The sequence below is a fragment of the Wyeomyia smithii genome, chromosome 2 (genome assembly GCF_029784165.1).
Source record: "Wyeomyia smithii strain HCP4-BCI-WySm-NY-G18 chromosome 2, ASM2978416v1, whole genome shotgun sequence".
NCBI classification, from domain to species: Eukaryota; Metazoa; Arthropoda; class Insecta; order Diptera; family Culicidae; genus Wyeomyia; species Wyeomyia smithii.
Genome location: NC_073695.1, coordinates 65,160,791 through 65,179,852, shown reverse-complemented (window position 1 = coordinate 65,179,852; position 19,062 = coordinate 65,160,791). Strand labels below are relative to the sequence as shown.

Below are 19,062 nucleotides of genomic sequence, written 5' to 3'. Positions count from 1 at the left end.
CATAATTTCTTGGGCTTTTTCTGCCTCGTTTTCCTATTTCTATTTGCTCTCCGTGTGGCTCTTTTTTAATTTCCTTTTCCCATTGACCTTTCTATCTGCTCATCATTTAACTTTTTCTTTCTTATTTGCCTCTTTCAATTTTTCCTTTCAGCTTTTTCCTTTCCCATTTCGTTTTCTCATTACCTTTCTCCAACCACTCTTCCCATAAAACTTTTCCATCTCTCATATTGCTGCTTTGTGTTCAAATTTCCTTCACTTTTTACTTTGAGTTTTTATTAACAGTTAAGCTTTTTCCTTTCCCATGTAGCTTATTATATTTTCTCTTCTATTTTCCTTATCCATTTTTTTGCTCCTAGTTTCATAACAACATTTCTGATTGTTTTTCTTTTCCATATTCTGTTTCTAATTCTTCCCATTCCTTTTTCCTGTTTCCCTTTCCTATTCCTCGCATCTGTTTACTTTACTTCTATTTCATTTTCTATTTCAATTTCTTTTTCTCTTTTTCATATCTTTTCCAATTTTCCTATTTTCCAGTTTTCTTTCCTAGTTCAGTTTCTTATATTCCTTCTTTCATTGCACTTTTCCATTTCACTTCTTCTGTTCTCATTGCCATTTTTTTTCTTACCATTTTTTTCTAAATTTTTCCCCAATATTCATTTCCTCTCTTTTCTTCAATTCCGTTAATACATGTTATTTACTATCCCATTTCTCTTTTGAATATCCCATATCCTCCTTACCATTTTGCCTCGTGTTTTTTTACCTTTTTCATCTTCCCTATTTTCTACTCCTCCTTCTTATTTCCCTTCCATGTTGCCCTTTTTTTCTGTTTCCTTGTCCTGTTCTGATTTCGTTTACTCATATCCTCTTTCTCATTTTCTTTTGGATTTTCCTTTCCTATATTTCCTTACCTTTTCTACTCCCTTTACATACTCAATTTTCTCATTTTTCTTATTCATTTCCCTCTTCCATTTTTCTTTTGCTTCTCATATTATACTTTTCATTCCATATATACAGGGTGTTAGGTAGCTCACTTAAAATCCTTTAAGGGGTGATAGAGGACCCTATTTGATGAAAAATATCCTTATACGCATATGGTCAAATTCAATTACTGCAGAGTTATTCACTTTTTCCAGTTTTCGGTTATGTTTGCCTTCAACGAGATCTAGCACAATAAGTATGTAACAGTGCCTTAGGAACGTCAAATTAGAGAAAAAAGAAGCACTTAGAAATGAACAAATGTGAAATCGGATGTTGTTTGAGAGCTGAAATGCAATTTTCTCTCTGAAATGTGTGATAAACATTGTTTTTGTTGTTAACCAAATTAAACATTAGAGTCTACTCTACAAGTTGTTCTTTGACACCAAGCACCTAACTCTTTTAGGTCAGCTGCTATTTCATTTTAAAAGCAATAAGTTGCGCCTTCATGCAACGACTGCAATACTGAATGAAGCCGCGACTTATTGCTTTTAAAGTAAAATAGCAGCTAAACTATTAGAGCTAGATGCTTAATGTCTAAGAACAACTTGTAGAGTGGATTTCAATGTTCAATTTAGTTAACAACAAAATTCATGTTTATCACACATTTCAGAGAGAAAATTGCAGTTTAGTCCTCAAAAAATATTTGATTTCACGTTTGTTTCTTTCTAAGTGCTTCCTATTTTCGCTAGTTGGACGTTTTTAAAACATTAATGATTACGAAATTTTCTCAGTTTTCCAACGAAATCAACAGAAATGAGCTAGCCATCATACTTCTTGTGATAGACCTTGTTATAGGCAAACATAACCGAAAACTGAAAAAAGTGAATAATTCTGCAGTAGTTGCATTCTGACTATATACGTAAAAGGATTTTTTTCACCAAATAGGGTCCTCTATCACCCCTTAAAGGATTTTAAGCGAGCTGCTACCCTGTACATATATTCTTGTGCATTTTCTTCTCAATTTTCTATTTAGTTTCCCTTCATAACTTCTTTTTTCCATTTCTCTTTCTCATGTCCTTTTTCCATTTTATGTGCTCATATTTCTTTTTCTTTTCCATTTGTGTAGTTATTTTCTTTCCCTTCAACTTTTCCCATATGTATTCCACATTTTGCCTTGCTGATTTATTTTCCTTTTTATTTATTCATTCGTTTACCCGTTTCTGTTCCCAATTTCCCTTTCTTTTTGTAATCAACCTTTATTTCCTTGGACCTCTTTTTCTTCCTCGATTTTTCCTGTCTACTTTCCCCGTTACCTTTATCTATTTCCATCACCCATAACCCATTTTTTCTCATTCTCTCATCACTCTTTCGTTGGTTCCTTTCTCATTCTTCTTTTCTATTTCGATTTTTCCCCTGTCTTTTTTCCCACTGAAGTTTTCCATTTTTTTTCATTGTCCTTTGCCATTTCCTGTTATCATTTTTCACCTAGTTTCCGTGAACAATTCCTATTCCTTTTCATGATTTCTCTTTCCCATTTAATTTTCTAATTTCATTTATCCATTTCTCTTCCTCATCACCATTTATCAGTTATTTTTTGCATTGCCTGTGCTTATATATTTCACTTTTGCTCATTTTCTCTTCTACACTCTATTACCTTGGATTCATACTCCGTATTTATATCTGCACATTTCTTTCATATTCCCTTTTCCATTGGTTTCGTTTTTGTTTTCCATTTCATTTTGTTTAAGCTTCTTTTTACCATTCCCGTTTTAATACTTCTTTTCCTTTTCTTCATTCATTTTTTATTAGCTCTTCCAATTTCTTATTTCAGTGTTCTGGTTTTACCTTTCTGATTTTATTCCTCGTTCTCTTTTTTATTTACACTTTGTTTTTTGATACTTGTTCTGTGTGAAATAAAGTTCCTTGTCAAACCCACCGAGTGCTGTTTCGATTTTTGCAGAAATACGGTGGTATTTGGCTATGAGTTTTTTGAAGCCGAAAATTCAATGGGAATTTTTATGACATTTATCTTCCTTTTCCATTTCTCCACGTATTCTTCTTGTTTTCGTTTCTCTTTTTCCAAATTTCCCTTCCCCATTACTTTTTATCATTTTCCTTACAAATTTCCATGTTTTCATCTAACTGTTCCATTTCCTGTTTCCATTTCCCTCCGCCATTACCTTATAATTTATCATTTAAGTGTCACATTTTGCTTTGCTTTTTAATCTTAATTTTGGTTTCTCATTTTATTTAATAACTTTTGAATTACTATTATTTGTCGTTTTTTTTTTTTCATTTTGCTTCACCGTTTAACATTCTCCTGATTTTCCTTTCCACTCTTCTCCTTTGTCAACTTTGTTATTTTCAATTTTAGTTTCTCTTCAACGTTCCTTTTCATGTTCTTTTACTCACAGTTCTTCTTTTCTTGATAAGCTTTTCCTCTTGTCCATAAACTTTTTCAATTTCTCCTTCCTTAATCCTCGTTTTTTCTAATTTCCAATTTATGGTATTCTCCCTCACGTACCTTTCCCATTTTGTCTATGGCATTACTTGTACGAAATTCACCCGCCACGCATTACTTGTAAGAAATTTACCCGCGACGCTTCAACATTTATTCCACTTATTCGTGAAATATCATTGATTTGAAACCGACTTTGAGCTAAGTCCAGAGGTTAAGATTTCGTTTTTCATGCAAATTTCGGAAAAAGTAACACAAATTTTTGTTTTTTAAAACTCAGGTTTATCTCTGATGAAAACGTTTGTTGCTTTAAGATCGAAGTCAAGAATAAACTCAACTTTCGTTTAAATTCGATAAAGGCACTTGGAAGCAAATACAAATCATTTATTTTTCATAGATTCAACTAGACGCGAACAATAACTTTGATTAATGTTATGCATTATCATTATATTAGCAATAGCTGTCTAGTTTACCCTAATCTGCTGCCTATTACAATGGATCCAACCGGGCAGAAAGACAAATACATGCTAATTTCAGTAACAACGTATGCCATAAAGCATCATTAAGTTGTGTAGACTGTAGAGTACTGCCACGCTAATTACATTAGATTAGGACTAACGAAATTATTTACACGCGATTGCATTTATGATAGCTCATATTTCACGCGCCTCGTAATAAAGCGTTATAACTCATGTTTAACATTCCCCCTCTCTATCTCTCTTCCTTTCTCTTTTCAGCTAAATGAATGTATCAAAAATTTTAAATTATGGAAAATTTATTGCATATTTTAAAATTAATAAAACAAACAAATGTGAAAACAAGCAAAATTGCCATCCACTTTCCAACCTACTCGGTATGTATGCATGTACACACAATTACACACACACAACACAGCAACAGCGCCGTCGCCGCCGCCACCGCAGCCGCTGGTAGACACAAACAACCTCCATAGCCCAGGATCTGCAGTAGTTATAGCAAGCCCGAAAAAAAAGCAAAGCAACCGCCGTGCCGTAACGCAGCTTCCGAGTGTCGTTGTGTCAGTTCACCGAGGAAGCCGGATCTTAGGGAGAAAAAACAACAATCCAGTGTAAAAAGGAACAGCACACAGTCTTACAAGTACTCACAAAACCGCCGGACAGAGGAGTGAAAAGCACTGGCATCCTGCTCCAAGCTCACCAGAAGCCAGACAGGAGACGTTTACTGCTAGAGAGAGAGAGAGAAAAAAACAGAAAATGTGTCGGAAGACCAACAAAGAATAGGTTTAGAGTGCCAAGTTTTTTTTTCGGGGTTTTAAACAAAAAAACGAATCTGTGGGTAACGAACAGGCAACACGGGGAACATTCCATTTCGAGCTTTTTTACCACCAAACAAACACAGATTTTTAGAACTGAACTGGCTTAGCGCACAGGATTCCAACGATGGCTGAATTATGGTCCATCAGCTCGAGAAACCACAAGTAGGAGGTCGAATTATTTTACCGCAGTGGAATGCGGATTTTGGTCGCGCTTCCGACGTTTGGCGCTTCTCGCTCCTTCCCGCGCACAGATGTGTGTGTGGGTGTGTGGCTATCGAAAACCACCGGTCGAATGAAACAATTTGGTTAATCCGACGAGAATATTTCATTGTTATCCAACCACATCAAGCAACATCATTAACATCGCCATCGTTATTATCATCATCATCATCATCATCATCAACAGTTCATACGGTGAAAGGAGGAAATCTGTTTCGAATTGCCACCACCCCTTCTTCCACACATGTATACGGGGAGGGTGGGTTATGTTGCGTTCAACCTGTAGCAAACCGACCGAGCATTATCATTATCGCTTTATTATAAAGCACATTGCGAATTTATGTTTCTCACACAGGAAGAATAAAATGAGGGAATAAAATCGGGAAAAAATAACGATCATTCGGCAGCCACAGCTGGCAAAATGGTGCAGTGAGGAGACGACCGTACCTGTGGGTGGAAACGTTGAAAATAGATGAAACAGTCGGCTTTGATAGGATTTCCACAGGCTTTTTTTAATGGAACTTCCGAATATCATTACACACACACGCGCTTTGCGCAACTGTCAAAAACTGAACGTTGAAGATGTGCTGTTGAGGTATTTTTTTTGCGTGACGAATATCTGTTTATGGCTGTTCGTTTGAAAACAACTTTATCTTCCACCACAATTTACTTTACCTTGTCTTTGTCTACATAAAAAATAGTCTAATAAATGAGGTACCTATTAATTTCAAGCAAAACACAGATCATTCCATATATTTCATTATTAGAAATGCTGTCAATAAACATGATTCTAAACTGAATAACGATAAACTGGCCATATTTTCGAGTGTCAAAGTGATATAACTTTGTAGGTATTCGACAGCAATTGTTGCGCCTCGGCTGCAGATCTCTTCGAATTGAAAAAGAAAAGTATCACTTCCCGCGAATGATGAGAGTGCGCTTGAAAAACGTACATTTTCAATGTCATTTCAATGTTTAATGTTTTGATGCGATAACAACATTAACAGTCGCTCACAACTATTGTGTATCGAATCTGATCGACCTATATCGATCAGCACTTACCGCTGGAGACATCTACTGGAAAACGGCGGAAGCAAAGTTGCTAATTTAATACGATAAATGAGTATTCAAACTGAAAACTTTTAGAGAAAATTCGTTATACTCTTTTATTCAGTGTTTGTTATTTATTGTTAAATTCATCGTTGCCGTTTTTTTTTGAAAATACAAGTCCCTTCAGTGCAACGTGTGCTGATGAAGATTGAAATTCTGGAGGACTTCAAAACAAACAATTTTGTTGATTAAGCTGCTATTAGGCGGATTTCGGCTGAACTGAAGCTTAATAAGCTACTACAGAGCAAGTCTATTAGTTTGGTTTCGTTTGGTGTCATTGCAGAGCTGCCATTTGTTTATAACAAATGTCTGGAATTGCTGAAAAACCGAATAAAACTTGTTCGAAAACCAACGAAACACTCAATCCGGATTTCCCTTGATCATTAAGACCTTCATGCGTTACCTTCGTTTTCGTTGCTCGAAAAATTGTGCCTTGAGGCAATTCCAGGCCTCTGGAAATCATCCAGATTTCAGTTATACTCATCTGAGGTAGTATCCGACCATTTTTGCCTGTTTTCCAGAAACCGGGAGTTGCCATCTTGGATTTCAAAATGGCACCTGGAGTTGGTCTCTGGGCATCATCTCAATTTCGAAAATATCGGTTCTAAAATAACGAAATTAGTATTTTCAAGTTGGTGAACAGTTTAGTGCAAAATTCTGCCGCGAAGTTACGCTCGTGTGAACGTAATTTCTTATGTTTTCATCTTAAGTTATCTCACGATTCCGATCTCCTAAAAAGCTACGGTCTTCAGCAAAGTTGTTCAGAAGCTTACAAGATTCTAGTCGATGAATAATTCAATGCAGAATTCTGCTGCTACGAGGTGCTAGTGTGAACGCATTTCCTCGTATTTCCACCCTAACTTATCTCACGATTCTGACCTTCAAAAAGCTACGGTCTTCAGCAAAATTGTTTAGAAGGTCAATTTTTCGTATTGTGACCCTAACTCATTTCACGGTTCCGACTTTCTATAAAATTGCGGTCTTCAGCAAAGTTGTTTAGTCTTCGTACTTTGAACTTAACTTATCCCACGATGCTTACTTACCAGAAAGTTGCTGGTCAGTGCCACTAGTGTGAACTCAGAAATATTTTAACTTCGTAAGTATTGCTAAACAATGGTTGACTAAATATCTATGAGTTTCGCATCAGTCTAAACACGAATACAGTTCCATGCTACATATTGTAAAGCTATGTCCATTTAGAATCCGGAATAATAAAATCATCTGTACCTCGGTAACGGATTGACGTACAAGTGAGGTCATAACCAGGCTTGTCATTCTCCTCAGTATGTGAAAGGAGAGGAGAAAAAATTCACCGCGCACTTCTCATCCAGTATGTGCCTGCGTGCAGCAAATGCTTTCACCACACTGCTTCTTTCTCACTCCAAAGTGTCTCAACCAGCTTACAGAGAGACAAACACACTTCCAGCTCACCTCACATCTGATAGAAATAAGAGGGGTGAATCACTCTACAGAGAAAACACAGAAGTGAACAACAGTGTCCACTGGCGAGTTGTCCGGAAGGTGAAAAAAACCTACCGGGCAAAAATGTAGTCCTCGTGTAGCTTCGAACGAATTCCACCAGAGTGAATTCGACCGGCACGAGCGGCACGAGCAGCGCAGTCTTTTTTTTTTTCTCCCAATCTCTTTTCCTCTTCTGCCATGCTCAAGAATCCAACTGTGTAACGCACCGCAGATAGCTCTGCAGTGTAATTATTGTGCGTGATGTCCACACGTGTGAGAAAGTACACCATAGTTCATTGTCTCGCAAGAGAGAGATTTCAGATTTCGCCGCAGTGCGTTCAGGTAGTTCAACAGATAAAAATCGTTTGTCGCTCTCTTCTAGCATGAGCGTATTGATTTGCTCTTTAGTGTAACGGCAGTTGTCTCCGCAGTGCAAGATGTTCTCCTGCACTCTAGAGGTTTACTGAGGAGAAAAGACAAGCATGGTCATAACATCAAAACAAAGGTAATTCACTGTACTTTAAGAAACAAAGATTACAATACAAATAATTTCGCTTCGTTTCTAATGAAAATTTGCACTTTCTTCTTTAAACCTTCCACCAAACGCTGCACATCTTCGGAGCCAACTTCCCTGCCGGATTTGGTCATCTAAGTCGCGTCCCGAGCCGTTTTTCTACTTTTCTTAGGCTTCCGCTTCATTATTGCCCAAAAACTCTCGATAGGCTTGAACTGCGGGCATTGGGGTGGAATTATGTTTTAATCGATGAAATCTACGTTATTATCGCAGTACCACTGGGTGACTTCACGGGACCTTCATCGGCTTTAATGAAAGATAGTACGCGATTTTTGAGGCATTCTTCCTTGTACAGCTTCGAATCCATCGTCAACACTTTGGTCTTTGCTCCGCAGCTGCGTATCCCTTGCCAGATCATTAGTTTTTTAGCAAATTTGTCCATAAAAGCAAACTTAAACTTCGCAAAAACATCTCCCCGTGCCGTCGCCTTGTAGAATTTTTGGCCAGGAAGCTGACCGAATCCATTTTGACGTAAGTTGGTACTTCATCAAAACCTGCTGGTACAATTTCCGGGCTCGAGTTTTGGTGACGAAACTTTGCTTCAACGTTCTGTTTGGTTGCTCGCTGACTCGATAAGAACGATATCCGGCTCGCAAACGGATTCTTTGAACGATACTGCGAGCAGCAACGTATTTTTGTGCGATGTCATTATCTGATAGTCCAGGGTTTGCTCTGTTTGCTGTTGTTATACGTTCCACTATGACGCTTACCTTGAGGCACTCGATCTACGCTCTTTCGCTCGCTGAAACGTTCGATTTTTTTGTGATTTTCATCACGCACCACATTGGATTATCAATGTGGGTGAGCAGAATTTTTTCTTTCCTCTCGGCTTCCATCTGGAATAGCTTTTGACTCACTGCACGAAACACCGTGAAATTCAAACCACAGAAATTGGCCGCCTAGGTAAATAAATCGCTGTAAACGAATTCTAGCGGCGGTAACTTTCCGTGCCACTGCAACATAATAAGTGATTCTGGATTTCAACTAGACAGAACTTCATCCTGTTCTAATAAAAGTACTTTTTTAGAATGAACACTAAAAAATAAAAATCAATCATTAAAAAGCAATTAAAAAAGTGGGAAATATTGTGTATGAAACACGACCGCAAGGGTAATTACTTCGGAGATTACACTCGATTGGAATTAATCGATTTGATAGTCTAAAGCGGTCTATGCCCTGTGACATAATTCTACGTCAAAAAAACTATTTTGAATTGCATAATTTCTTCTGACTAATTTTAATCGCTGAGTTGTTGAATACTGTAACTTTTGTAGCAGTTGAACTCTCGAGATAAATTGAGTTTAAAACTACTCAAAGCTACATGCACACTAGCGTTGCGGCCGACTTTCGAATTAAAATTTGCACCAACTTAAAGTCCTTGATCTTTTGAATAATTTTTCTGAAGATCACAACTCTCTAAGCTGTCGGAATGACGCGATAGAGTTACATGAATCATTTTTAAAGTGATGTCAAACTTTGCGGGGTGGGGTGCTGCCAAATTTAAACTGAGTGTAGCAATACTCAAGAAAGTGATTCCAAACTTGTGGCGGATAGTGTACTTAGTTCTACGTTAGCACTAGTCCCTGGTGTTTTTTTTTAGAATCTAAAATTCTTAACGGTGCACTTCATCACTGTCAATTGTTGTTTTTTGTTTTACTAAATTCTAGGTGTCAGTCAGAGATGCCAGATGTTTTTGAAAAATGTCTGCACAGGTTCGGAAATGCATTTCGCTGTTTCGACTTTTTATCATTTTTTGCCATTTGTTCAGCAGCTTCTCCCAATTCCTGGTCCCGAAAGCAAAAATTTATTCAGAACCGTATTTCAAACATATAACAACTGTTCAACAGAATACTTGTCCAGCTGCTTGAAACTAAGCATTGAAAACAAAACAGCGATTTGTTTATGTTTTCCTCAACGAGTGGCACTAACCGATTCGTATGAAATAGGTCTCTAAGGAGACTCGAGCGAAAATCTATCGAAAATATGATAAAAATGTAAGAATCTGCAAACGGACTCGAAAAATTTGCGTTTTGTAGCCAAATATTCGAAATATTGCAGCTAAACATTCACAATCGAATCGACAGCATCGAAATATTGCAGCTAAACATTCACAATCGAATCGACAGCTGGAAAACAGTTATACGCTAAAGTTTCAAAATGGCACATATCTTCGTCAAAAAACACGTAGAAAAAATCTTGAGATATCAAGATGTCAAATTTATTGACCTTCAAAGGAAAAATACAGAAAAAAATGTTCGTCTGAGTTTTGGATGAATTCACGAATTTTTTCTTTTTTATCGCCCATCATCTTCTGCACAGTTGAACTGTTCTTCCACCATTTTCTTCCACCAACTTTGTAAATCAGCTGTTTTTATCGTTCTGACACTTTTCTTCAACTTACCTACTCTTGATTATCGCCCAATATTTTTCAATTATTCTGCTTGAGTGTCCTGTTGGAGTCCAGATTCGTCGAACAGTGCTATACGGTGCCGCGAACCCAGGGTTCATCCGAACTGCTCTACAAACTTACAATCGTGGCTGCTTGTCAATCGATCCACGTTTGCGATCAGGGCCGGCACCACACTATTTTCCCGAGTGAGTATTAAGGAATAGGGAAGGTTCATGGGTGACAAGGCGTAGCCAGGGAGGGGCGACCTATACATCAACAATAGGATGTCAATGGAATGTATAGGAAAAGTTTGATTTTCGAATTTACTACATCGATATCGTGCCGAATAGTGAGCCTAAAGCAGATCCGAACAGAATACGGTGTCTTCGCCCTCAAGGTATTTTTTGCAGAACGACCGAACTTCCTGCAGGCAGTCCAGACCAAAAAAGAAAGGCTTTGACATCCTTTTCCACAGCCACAGCAGCACCTTTGTGGGGAACTTGTGAAATGAACTTCACCTCGGAGTTCACTTCCTTCGTGGGAGAAGTAAAATACGAAGTGCCCTGCCAGTCGTTGCCATCCAGGTTGAGATAGGTCTCGACGTCTATCACCACCGCCACGTTGCGATTCGCTGGGAAAGCCGACTTCACCATCTTATTTAGCCGCTGTCGTTGCGTCATTGCCTGCCTTCCGGCTAAGCGCATGCAGCATGCAGCGATGAAGCCACTTGACCCTCGGTTTTCCTCTTCAGCATCCTTGAGAGCCTCTTGGATCGTCGGCAGTCCGGAACCGGGCTTTTTTTCAATGCTGTGATTGCTGTCCAATAGTGCTATGTTGTAGATCCACAAAGTGCCGTGCGATGTCCGTATAGGACGCGGCGGGGTACCGTTCCTTGAACGCGCAAACTTTTGAACGAAGTAGTTTTACTGTTTTCGCCATCACGTTAAGAGTTCGAGCCAATTTTTGTCAGCTGACTCATGGGTTACTATGGTTTATGATGAATGGGAAATTTCGTCAGTGCGTGTAAAGGTAAAACCACGACAAAACATCACTTTTTTTGGGTTTGTCCGATAATTCCGTGTGGGTAAGTACCCACAGGGATATTTTCCGAGTGGGTACTACTACCCATACTACCCTGTCTGCGGTTGCTGTGATCAGCGCGAACCAGCGTGAGAGTTTCATTGAATCGATTCAGTACTGTTGATTTGGAGAATTTCGGAGCACTTCGCAATTTTTGCACATGAGCACCTTGGGTTTTTATCGTGAGTGTGCAAAATTTTCATGTTCCATCGTCGAAAACTTTTGATCCACTGACTCGAATTGATTGATTGGAATCGAGGACAATTGGGTGGGTTCATAACCTTTGTAATGAAATATACCTTGTTGTCCCGGTACCACAGAACTACTTCCCGGATGCAGTGACAGTGGGGACGGGACCTCTGGGTGACTTTTTTAGACACTCTTGCTTATACACCGTTGAGTCCATTGTCTTGTTCATGGTTACCATCCACAGCTGCAAGTTCTTTGCCATTCATCAGTGAAAACTAACTTGAACTTTGCGGGTACATTACCCCGTACTGTGGCGAGATAAAATTTTCTTCCGGAAAGTTCCCTAGAATCCATCTTCACGTGTGTTTCGTCGTTCATCAGCTTACAGGCACGAAAATAACGGTAGCCTCCTTGTAGATAAATCCACCGGACAGTTCTATTGTTAGCACAGTGTTTGCTGAGTTTATCTTAAATGCTCTCAATACCTCCCAGTTCAGCTGCCGATCGTATGTTCAACTACGACGCTCTGATCCTTCCGGGTCACGTTCATCTGTTCTCCGAAACTAAAACCAAACCAAATAGCTGTCAAACGTTTCAAATCCGACCATTTAGGGCGCTTCTCTGCAACCGACAATATTTTCTCAAGTTTTCTGACAAAATAAAACTTATGTCGCCATTCACATAATCTCCAATATAAATTTAAGCACACTTTTTTGTGGTGAAAATAATGTAATTTCATATTCAGTTGAACACAACGTAATCTCAACTGCCGCCTATATGAAAAGTAGTAAAAATTCATTCACACGAAGATAACCGTGTTGCCTGTTTACCTCCACCAGTTCGGACGAAGAGCAGTAATTTCAAACAATTTTCAGTTCCTAACGTTTATTCTAGTAACTATCGCAAAGGCCATAAAGTAGTTAAAGAAGCCGGTTTCAGAATGAATTCCACGGTAGCCAGCCATCAGAAGTACAGGTTTAAGATAGGCACACTCACACATACGCAGAGAGGAAGAGCACTTTCGCACAGACACCAGCAAGCACACAGAAAAAAAAACGACACAATCACTGACCAATTGTTGTCCGACAGTCTTGAAACCGTCCATATTGAATGAAGCGGCGACTAAGCAGCATTTAGTAGCAATTCTGAGTAGTAGTTGTAGTAGTAGCAATAATATTAACAAAAGTATTAGTAAGATGAGCCGCAGCAGCGGGTATTACAGTGTTTTTCACTCAAACTCTGGCCGTCCGCATATCAACACTTACACACACACACACACATACACACAAGCGCGTGCACGTTCACAAGCACCACGCATACACACCCCAGAAAAAAACCGCTTCTCACCACCCCAAACCCCCTCTATGCCGTCGTGTCGTAAAAAGAAGCACGTTTCAAGTGTTTAGGAAAAAGTTAAAGAAAAAAAAAGTCGAACTGCAAGTTCACGCAGGCAACTTCCGATGCTTTGATAGTTGTGTAAATCGAGTCTAAGTTTCTAGTTTTAGTTGCTTTACTACGTGTAGCAAGTACACGAAGAGATGAGAAAGAGGAAAGAAAGAGGGAAACGATGCAGTTGGAAAAAAAAAAAATCAAAATAATTTTGTGATACAAGTAAAGGAAGATGTAATCGAGTAATAGCTATTGTTTGTTTGTTTTTCTTTTTTAATTCAATATTGTAAAAATCCAACGGTTTGGGTGACTGACGTTCAGACCGCAGAAGAATAAAAAGTGAAGATTTCATTTAATATTATCATTAGTTGTAAGTCTTTCCACGTACTTTTTACGCTGTGTCCAAAACCCAATAGGAAGATTTTTATCCGATTTTTTTTTTGAATAATAATTTTAAAATAATGTTTTGCTTTTACATTGCGTTGATATACCTAATAGAAAAACACACGTCTAGTATGTAAGTGGTAAACAAATCTAAGCAGACAAGAGAGAAAAAAATGTATAATATAATCAAATTGGAATTTAACATTGAAACTAACACGGCAACAGGTGGTAACTATATCAGTACTAACACACAAACACATACGGTTTTTGGCAACAAAAAAACAACAAGAGCTCAGCCGCATTGCAGCAGCTCGAACAGTGAAACCCAACTTCAGCTTTCAAGTTACGAGAAAACGCATCTGCTAAATTATGGGATAAACTGAACTTATTATATATTTATATAAACGGCATATTAATTTGATATTAAGAACGAGATGAACGCCACAGGCGAAAGCTGACAGTTCCCTATATCCATCAGCACAACCAGAACAGCAGTGCAGTGCAGCCAGCGCGAGCTGAGCCAGAGAGAGAGAGGAAGAAAAATATTAGGAGGTGTAGAATCGTAGTTAATAAAGTTGTGTGACACGTTGAAGCAGGAAGCAAGAGAAGTATCGCAAAAGAAACTCATCGAAAACAGGAAGCATCCCGGCGGATGCGACCTCCAGCCGGAGTGGGAGGTTGAAAGTGGGACAGAGAAAATCTCGTTATCAGCGCTTGACATTGCTGGGTAACACAAGTGCATGTAACAGGATATACGTAAGCCCTGCTCTACGGGTGGAACAAGAGGGCGGGAGGGTGGTGACGTTGCTCCAGTAATGAACAAGTTTAGAGCCAGTTTTGAAATAAGGTCATTAGATGGTTGTAAAGCAGTCAAACGTATTTAACGATAGGTGGAACAATGTCGACACAGTTGGCGCGTGTTTAGATGAATTGGTGTTACGCAGATGTTTTTGATTCGAATGTACGTGGCAATTCGCTCGCGGCAGGAACCTGTCATGTCTACTATCGTTAGTAGTAATATATATAATTCCACTGCACTTTTAGTGCTTTCACGCCATTTTACCCGGTGAAGCTCTGTGAGTTTGATAACATCGTTAATTTAAGTAATTTTGCACACATAAAATCTAAACAAAAGGATGTCATTTAGATAACAACAAGTGGTTTGTGTGTCCTTTGTCACTCTGAATCTGTGACCTTTGCCACGTACTTTGAATTGGTTTCCAAGTTTCGGCGAAACCGTTCGTATCCAAAAATACATGAGAATCGCAAAAACTTAAATTTCGCGATTCAAATCACAAATTAAAGCACGTACGATCAGCTAACTCGACGATCTGTCAAACTGGTACTGTGTTGCTGGTTTTAATATTTTTGCTTTCCGTGAATTTCGAAAAAAAATCAGCTAGTAGGAATAAAAAAGCGTATTGTTGCTCGAAGAAATATTTAACATCGAGTTTCTTGTGCTCGTTGTGGTAATATTCGATATATACTTGTTTATGTATAATGGAATTTTCCCTCGGTTATAACGAAAATCGTTTCCCCCTGCCCAGGTGCGTATTCGTGCCCCACTATACTCTATGTTATTTCTTCCCAATAAGTTCTGAGTAAATAAATTCCAACAAAATACAATAAAATAAACTTCAACTCTTCATCTCCGAGAAGTCATGCGAAGCTGTTTGAATCATCGATGTCGTCAAATCCACAAAGTTCCTCTGAAACCTAAGAGCATGTTACCAACTCCAAACCGCGCCGCCCAGAACCAGTTGTGTCTCCAGAGCAATGCAGCGCTAGATTCACTGTCCGCCTGCCTACCAAAAGACAGCCAAGCTGGGTATAGGAACGATGCATACAAATGTAGCTATACGTATAGGAAATAAAAAGAAACACTTACTTAACTATAACAGTCACAGTTGGCTAGAGAGGTAAATTTAATTATACATAATAAAAAAAAAACCTTGTAAAAGATAGTAAAAGGGGCAGTGGAAGTAAATATTGAAGTCTAAAACATATGCTTAAGTTTGTGGAAATAAAGCAAGTCAGCAGCAAAACAACCGTAATCGTGTTTAAATGTGAATACTTAAAATGGAAATGAAGAAGAAACAAAATAAAAAGAGGAAACCCACAACCACGTGTACACCCTGATAAGTGCGCGTATAGATGTACACTTACGTTAGCGGTACGAACATTTCTGTTAAACGATCATCCTATATAGGCACCCAGTGAAGACAAGCAAAAAATGGTATTTAGCTTATTTAAGAATACAGACTTATTTGAGACTAAATAACAACCGATTTGAGGGCGTGCAAAAATTCTATAGCAGATGAGATACTTAAAATCCGAAGGATTAACCCTTAAAAAAACTGGCTTTCATAATCTTTATAGAATTATATATCGAAAAGAGAAAGTAAACAAAACATCATACAAATACATCATTCATTATGTGAAGCTTGAAGGGCTTACCAAAAACTCTAGAACATATAAAATTGAATCCTGTCGAAAAAATCTAGCTCTGATTTTGGCCTTCACACTTCAAGCATCAGAAAACCTCACTGCACGGATCGCGTAGAAGCGCATTGCATTGGAACCGCGTCGTTCATCATTAGGCAAGCTGTCAGTCAGGTTTGACGTTGCTGCTGCCGCAGCTGAAGACGACGAACGCTAACGTGACGGTTTTGCGATATTGTCCTTCTGTATATTCTATATTTTCCTCCTTCCCTTCACACTGAGTTATTCATCCGGTCAATAAATCAACGTTTCCCGTGTTCTTCCCATTGAAGTGTGCAAAACCCCCCTTAACAACGGAAAACGTGAGCAGCCGAAAACGCGAACGCGTCTTGTCCATTAGTTTTCCGTCCGCCTGTGCTACTTTTTCCTTGTTATCCTGTTTTCATCATCACGTGTGCAGGCGAGTTTGAATGATTGATTGATTATAGAAGACTTCACGTTGTTCGTATTGTAAAATCGCCGTCGCATGATCCCTGACCTTCTCTTCCTCAACCGCCCATTAGCACAAACAATAGCAGCCCACAAGACAAAGCAGATAGGCGATGCGTAGAGTTGTGAGCAAGTGAAGAGGATATAGTATAAATTTAGGCGAAATCGCAACCACGGTCCTTGTAACATTCTATCAACACCTGCTATTATTTTGAGAAATAAAGTTTAAATAAAAAATGAATTGCTGTTTGATTTTCGCGGTAAAAGAAATCATAATATGTTAATCCAATACAATTAGATAGGACTGAATGGTGATTGATTATTTTAGTTTTCCTACGAAACGATTGAGATGCTCTAGCAGTTGCTTATTTCCGTTTTGTTTATCACACGTACCCACAAAAAAGTTGCCGTCATCCTCATCATATTTATCTATAGCAAATTGATATGGACAAAACATAATAATGATAGAAGACATGATAAGTGATAAGGGTATCTTATTTTTCGTTCGTTATGTAGAAGTTTTTCAATGAATCATGGATCTTGCCTGACTCGTAAATATTTTTCGATACTTTATTATGAATTCAATCACAATCGGTCTTCATGGAAGAATATTTCAATAAATTATCAATTAATTATTTTGTGTTGCGAATTACTATAGAGCAAAATCATTTCAAATCGCCTGGAAATACGCGAAAATTCAATCGACCATTTTTTATTTGAATGAAACTTTGCACACGTATTTGGCTTAGCAAACTGAGCATTTTTCACAGGTGCAGAGATTTTTTACACCCATGAGTTACATTCTAAAAGGGCGTATGCCTTTTGGCATAGGTTTTATTCGAAGCATTGTAGCCCAGAAACCGTTGGTTGTATAGAAAAACTGTCTGAGAATAAGTTGTAGGGAAATAAAAATGCACCATAAAAAAATATACACTGTACAAAAAAATTTTTTTTACCAAAAAAAATTTAAAATAAACATTAAATTTCATTTATAAAAAAGGAGTTGAATTTTTTTTTATTTTTTTTTTAAGAAACTTGACGTTAATGCGCAACTTTTCAAAAAAAGTCCAGGATGGAGAAATAAAAAATATTTTTTTATGGTAGATTAATTTTTTTATGAAAATTCTAATTCAAACATTTTTCAAAATATTTGTATTCTGATGATTTTAAAAGATGCAGAGAATCATTTTGAATCAAAAAGCTCTTGGTAGTAAACATTCTAAAGGCATCGATTTTCGAGTTATTTCTGATTGAGGCTCGAAAAATTTTAACTATTTAGGAAAATACAAGTTTTTCTTAATTTGTCCATGGTTCTCCAGCAAAAACCATACGTTCATTGGAATGCTTGATCAAAAATATACAATTCATTCTTTGACAACAAAACAGTTGGGCGAACGGTTCTCAAGAAAAGAGTTAAATGTTCTAAGTGATATAAATATATATAAGAATCAAATATTTATTTTCGTGTTTATTATTTCAGGAACATATTTTTTTATGACATAGATACTTTACAGAACAAGTTTAACCTTATATTTTATATACATCATAAGTAAATGATTCGTCATCTTTTGAAAACAGCTTCGTTTGTATCTTATTTTCTGAAATCGGAACAAAAGAGTAATACTTTTGTGTGGCAGCTATTATTATAGATTTTTTGAAAATATTGCTCCATTCTGTTACTCCTTGTTCATATTCTTCATATGATACCCAACTAAATGACATTTTTGATGAATTTTTATTACTTTTCTGATTAGCCCAATCATACATTTCTTTTACGCTTGTAATGGGATGTTAATGTTCTTTAGCTAAACTTGCATTTCCTGCCATTCGTTTTAATATGCCACCAATTGCATTGCATTTAATATGCATTGCATTAACATGAGAAGTCGCAAAAAAATGCCACTCTGCATCGACGTTATATTTTGTTTTGAACTTGCAAAGACTTGTAAAATTTTTTTCTATATTTATATTGTGAGGCAGCTCCATCAGACATTAATATCGCTTTTTTCAACTCTATTGTTGTTTTCAAAATTCATTAATTTGGCAATGAACACCTGAACCGCAACAGTGTCATGATGGAGTACTTCCAATATTATGATGAAGCTGATATTCTTAAGTGTTTCAGATTCTGAATAGTAAACAACGAAGGGATGAATGGTGGCTTCACTATCATTCCAATACACGAATCACAAATTGATAAAGACGTATTAAAATGAACTTGACTGTTCAACATTTTTATTTTGCAATAACGTTTTCGTTTAATTTGCGTAAGCTTGATGAGCACCGATGACCAGGAAAGGGTTTACAGCATTTGGGCTTGGTGTATTCCATTTTCACTTTATTCATCTTCACAAAATGCAAACTGTTACTAACACATCTGGAGTAGTGCAATCGTATTTATATACGATAACAGATATTATAAGTAACCCAGTAGTTATTGGTTGCGTACTTTAAAAACAGTTAGTATTAGTAAACAAGTAGGTAGTGTTGCACGACAAACATATTTTTTTATAAAACATTCGGCAAGGGGAACGTGTAGGTAGGCTAAGTTTTAGCGCTTGAGTTATTTATCCAATCGTTTTGTTGTCAAAGAATGAATTGTATATTTTTAATCAAGCATTCCAATGAAAGTATGGTTTTTGCTGGAGAACCATGGACAAATTAAA

General features: G+C 37.5%; 1 protein-coding gene across 3 annotated transcripts in view; it reads left to right on the top strand.

Moving 5' to 3' along the window:
- LOC129725677 (calsyntenin-1) overlaps window positions 1-16,637 on the top strand; it is a 374,057-nt gene extending 357,420 nt beyond the window's left edge. For all 3 annotated transcript variants that reach the window (XM_055681743.1, XM_055681744.1, XM_055681745.1), the window contains exon 8: window positions 4,114-16,637. In XM_055681743.1, coding sequence (XP_055537718.1) covers window positions 4,114-4,117 — 4 coding nt within the window. In that variant the 3' untranslated portion in view covers window positions 4,118-16,637. The remainder of the gene's footprint in view (window positions 1-4,113) is intronic.
- Window positions 16,638-19,062: the final 2,425 nt, after the last annotated feature.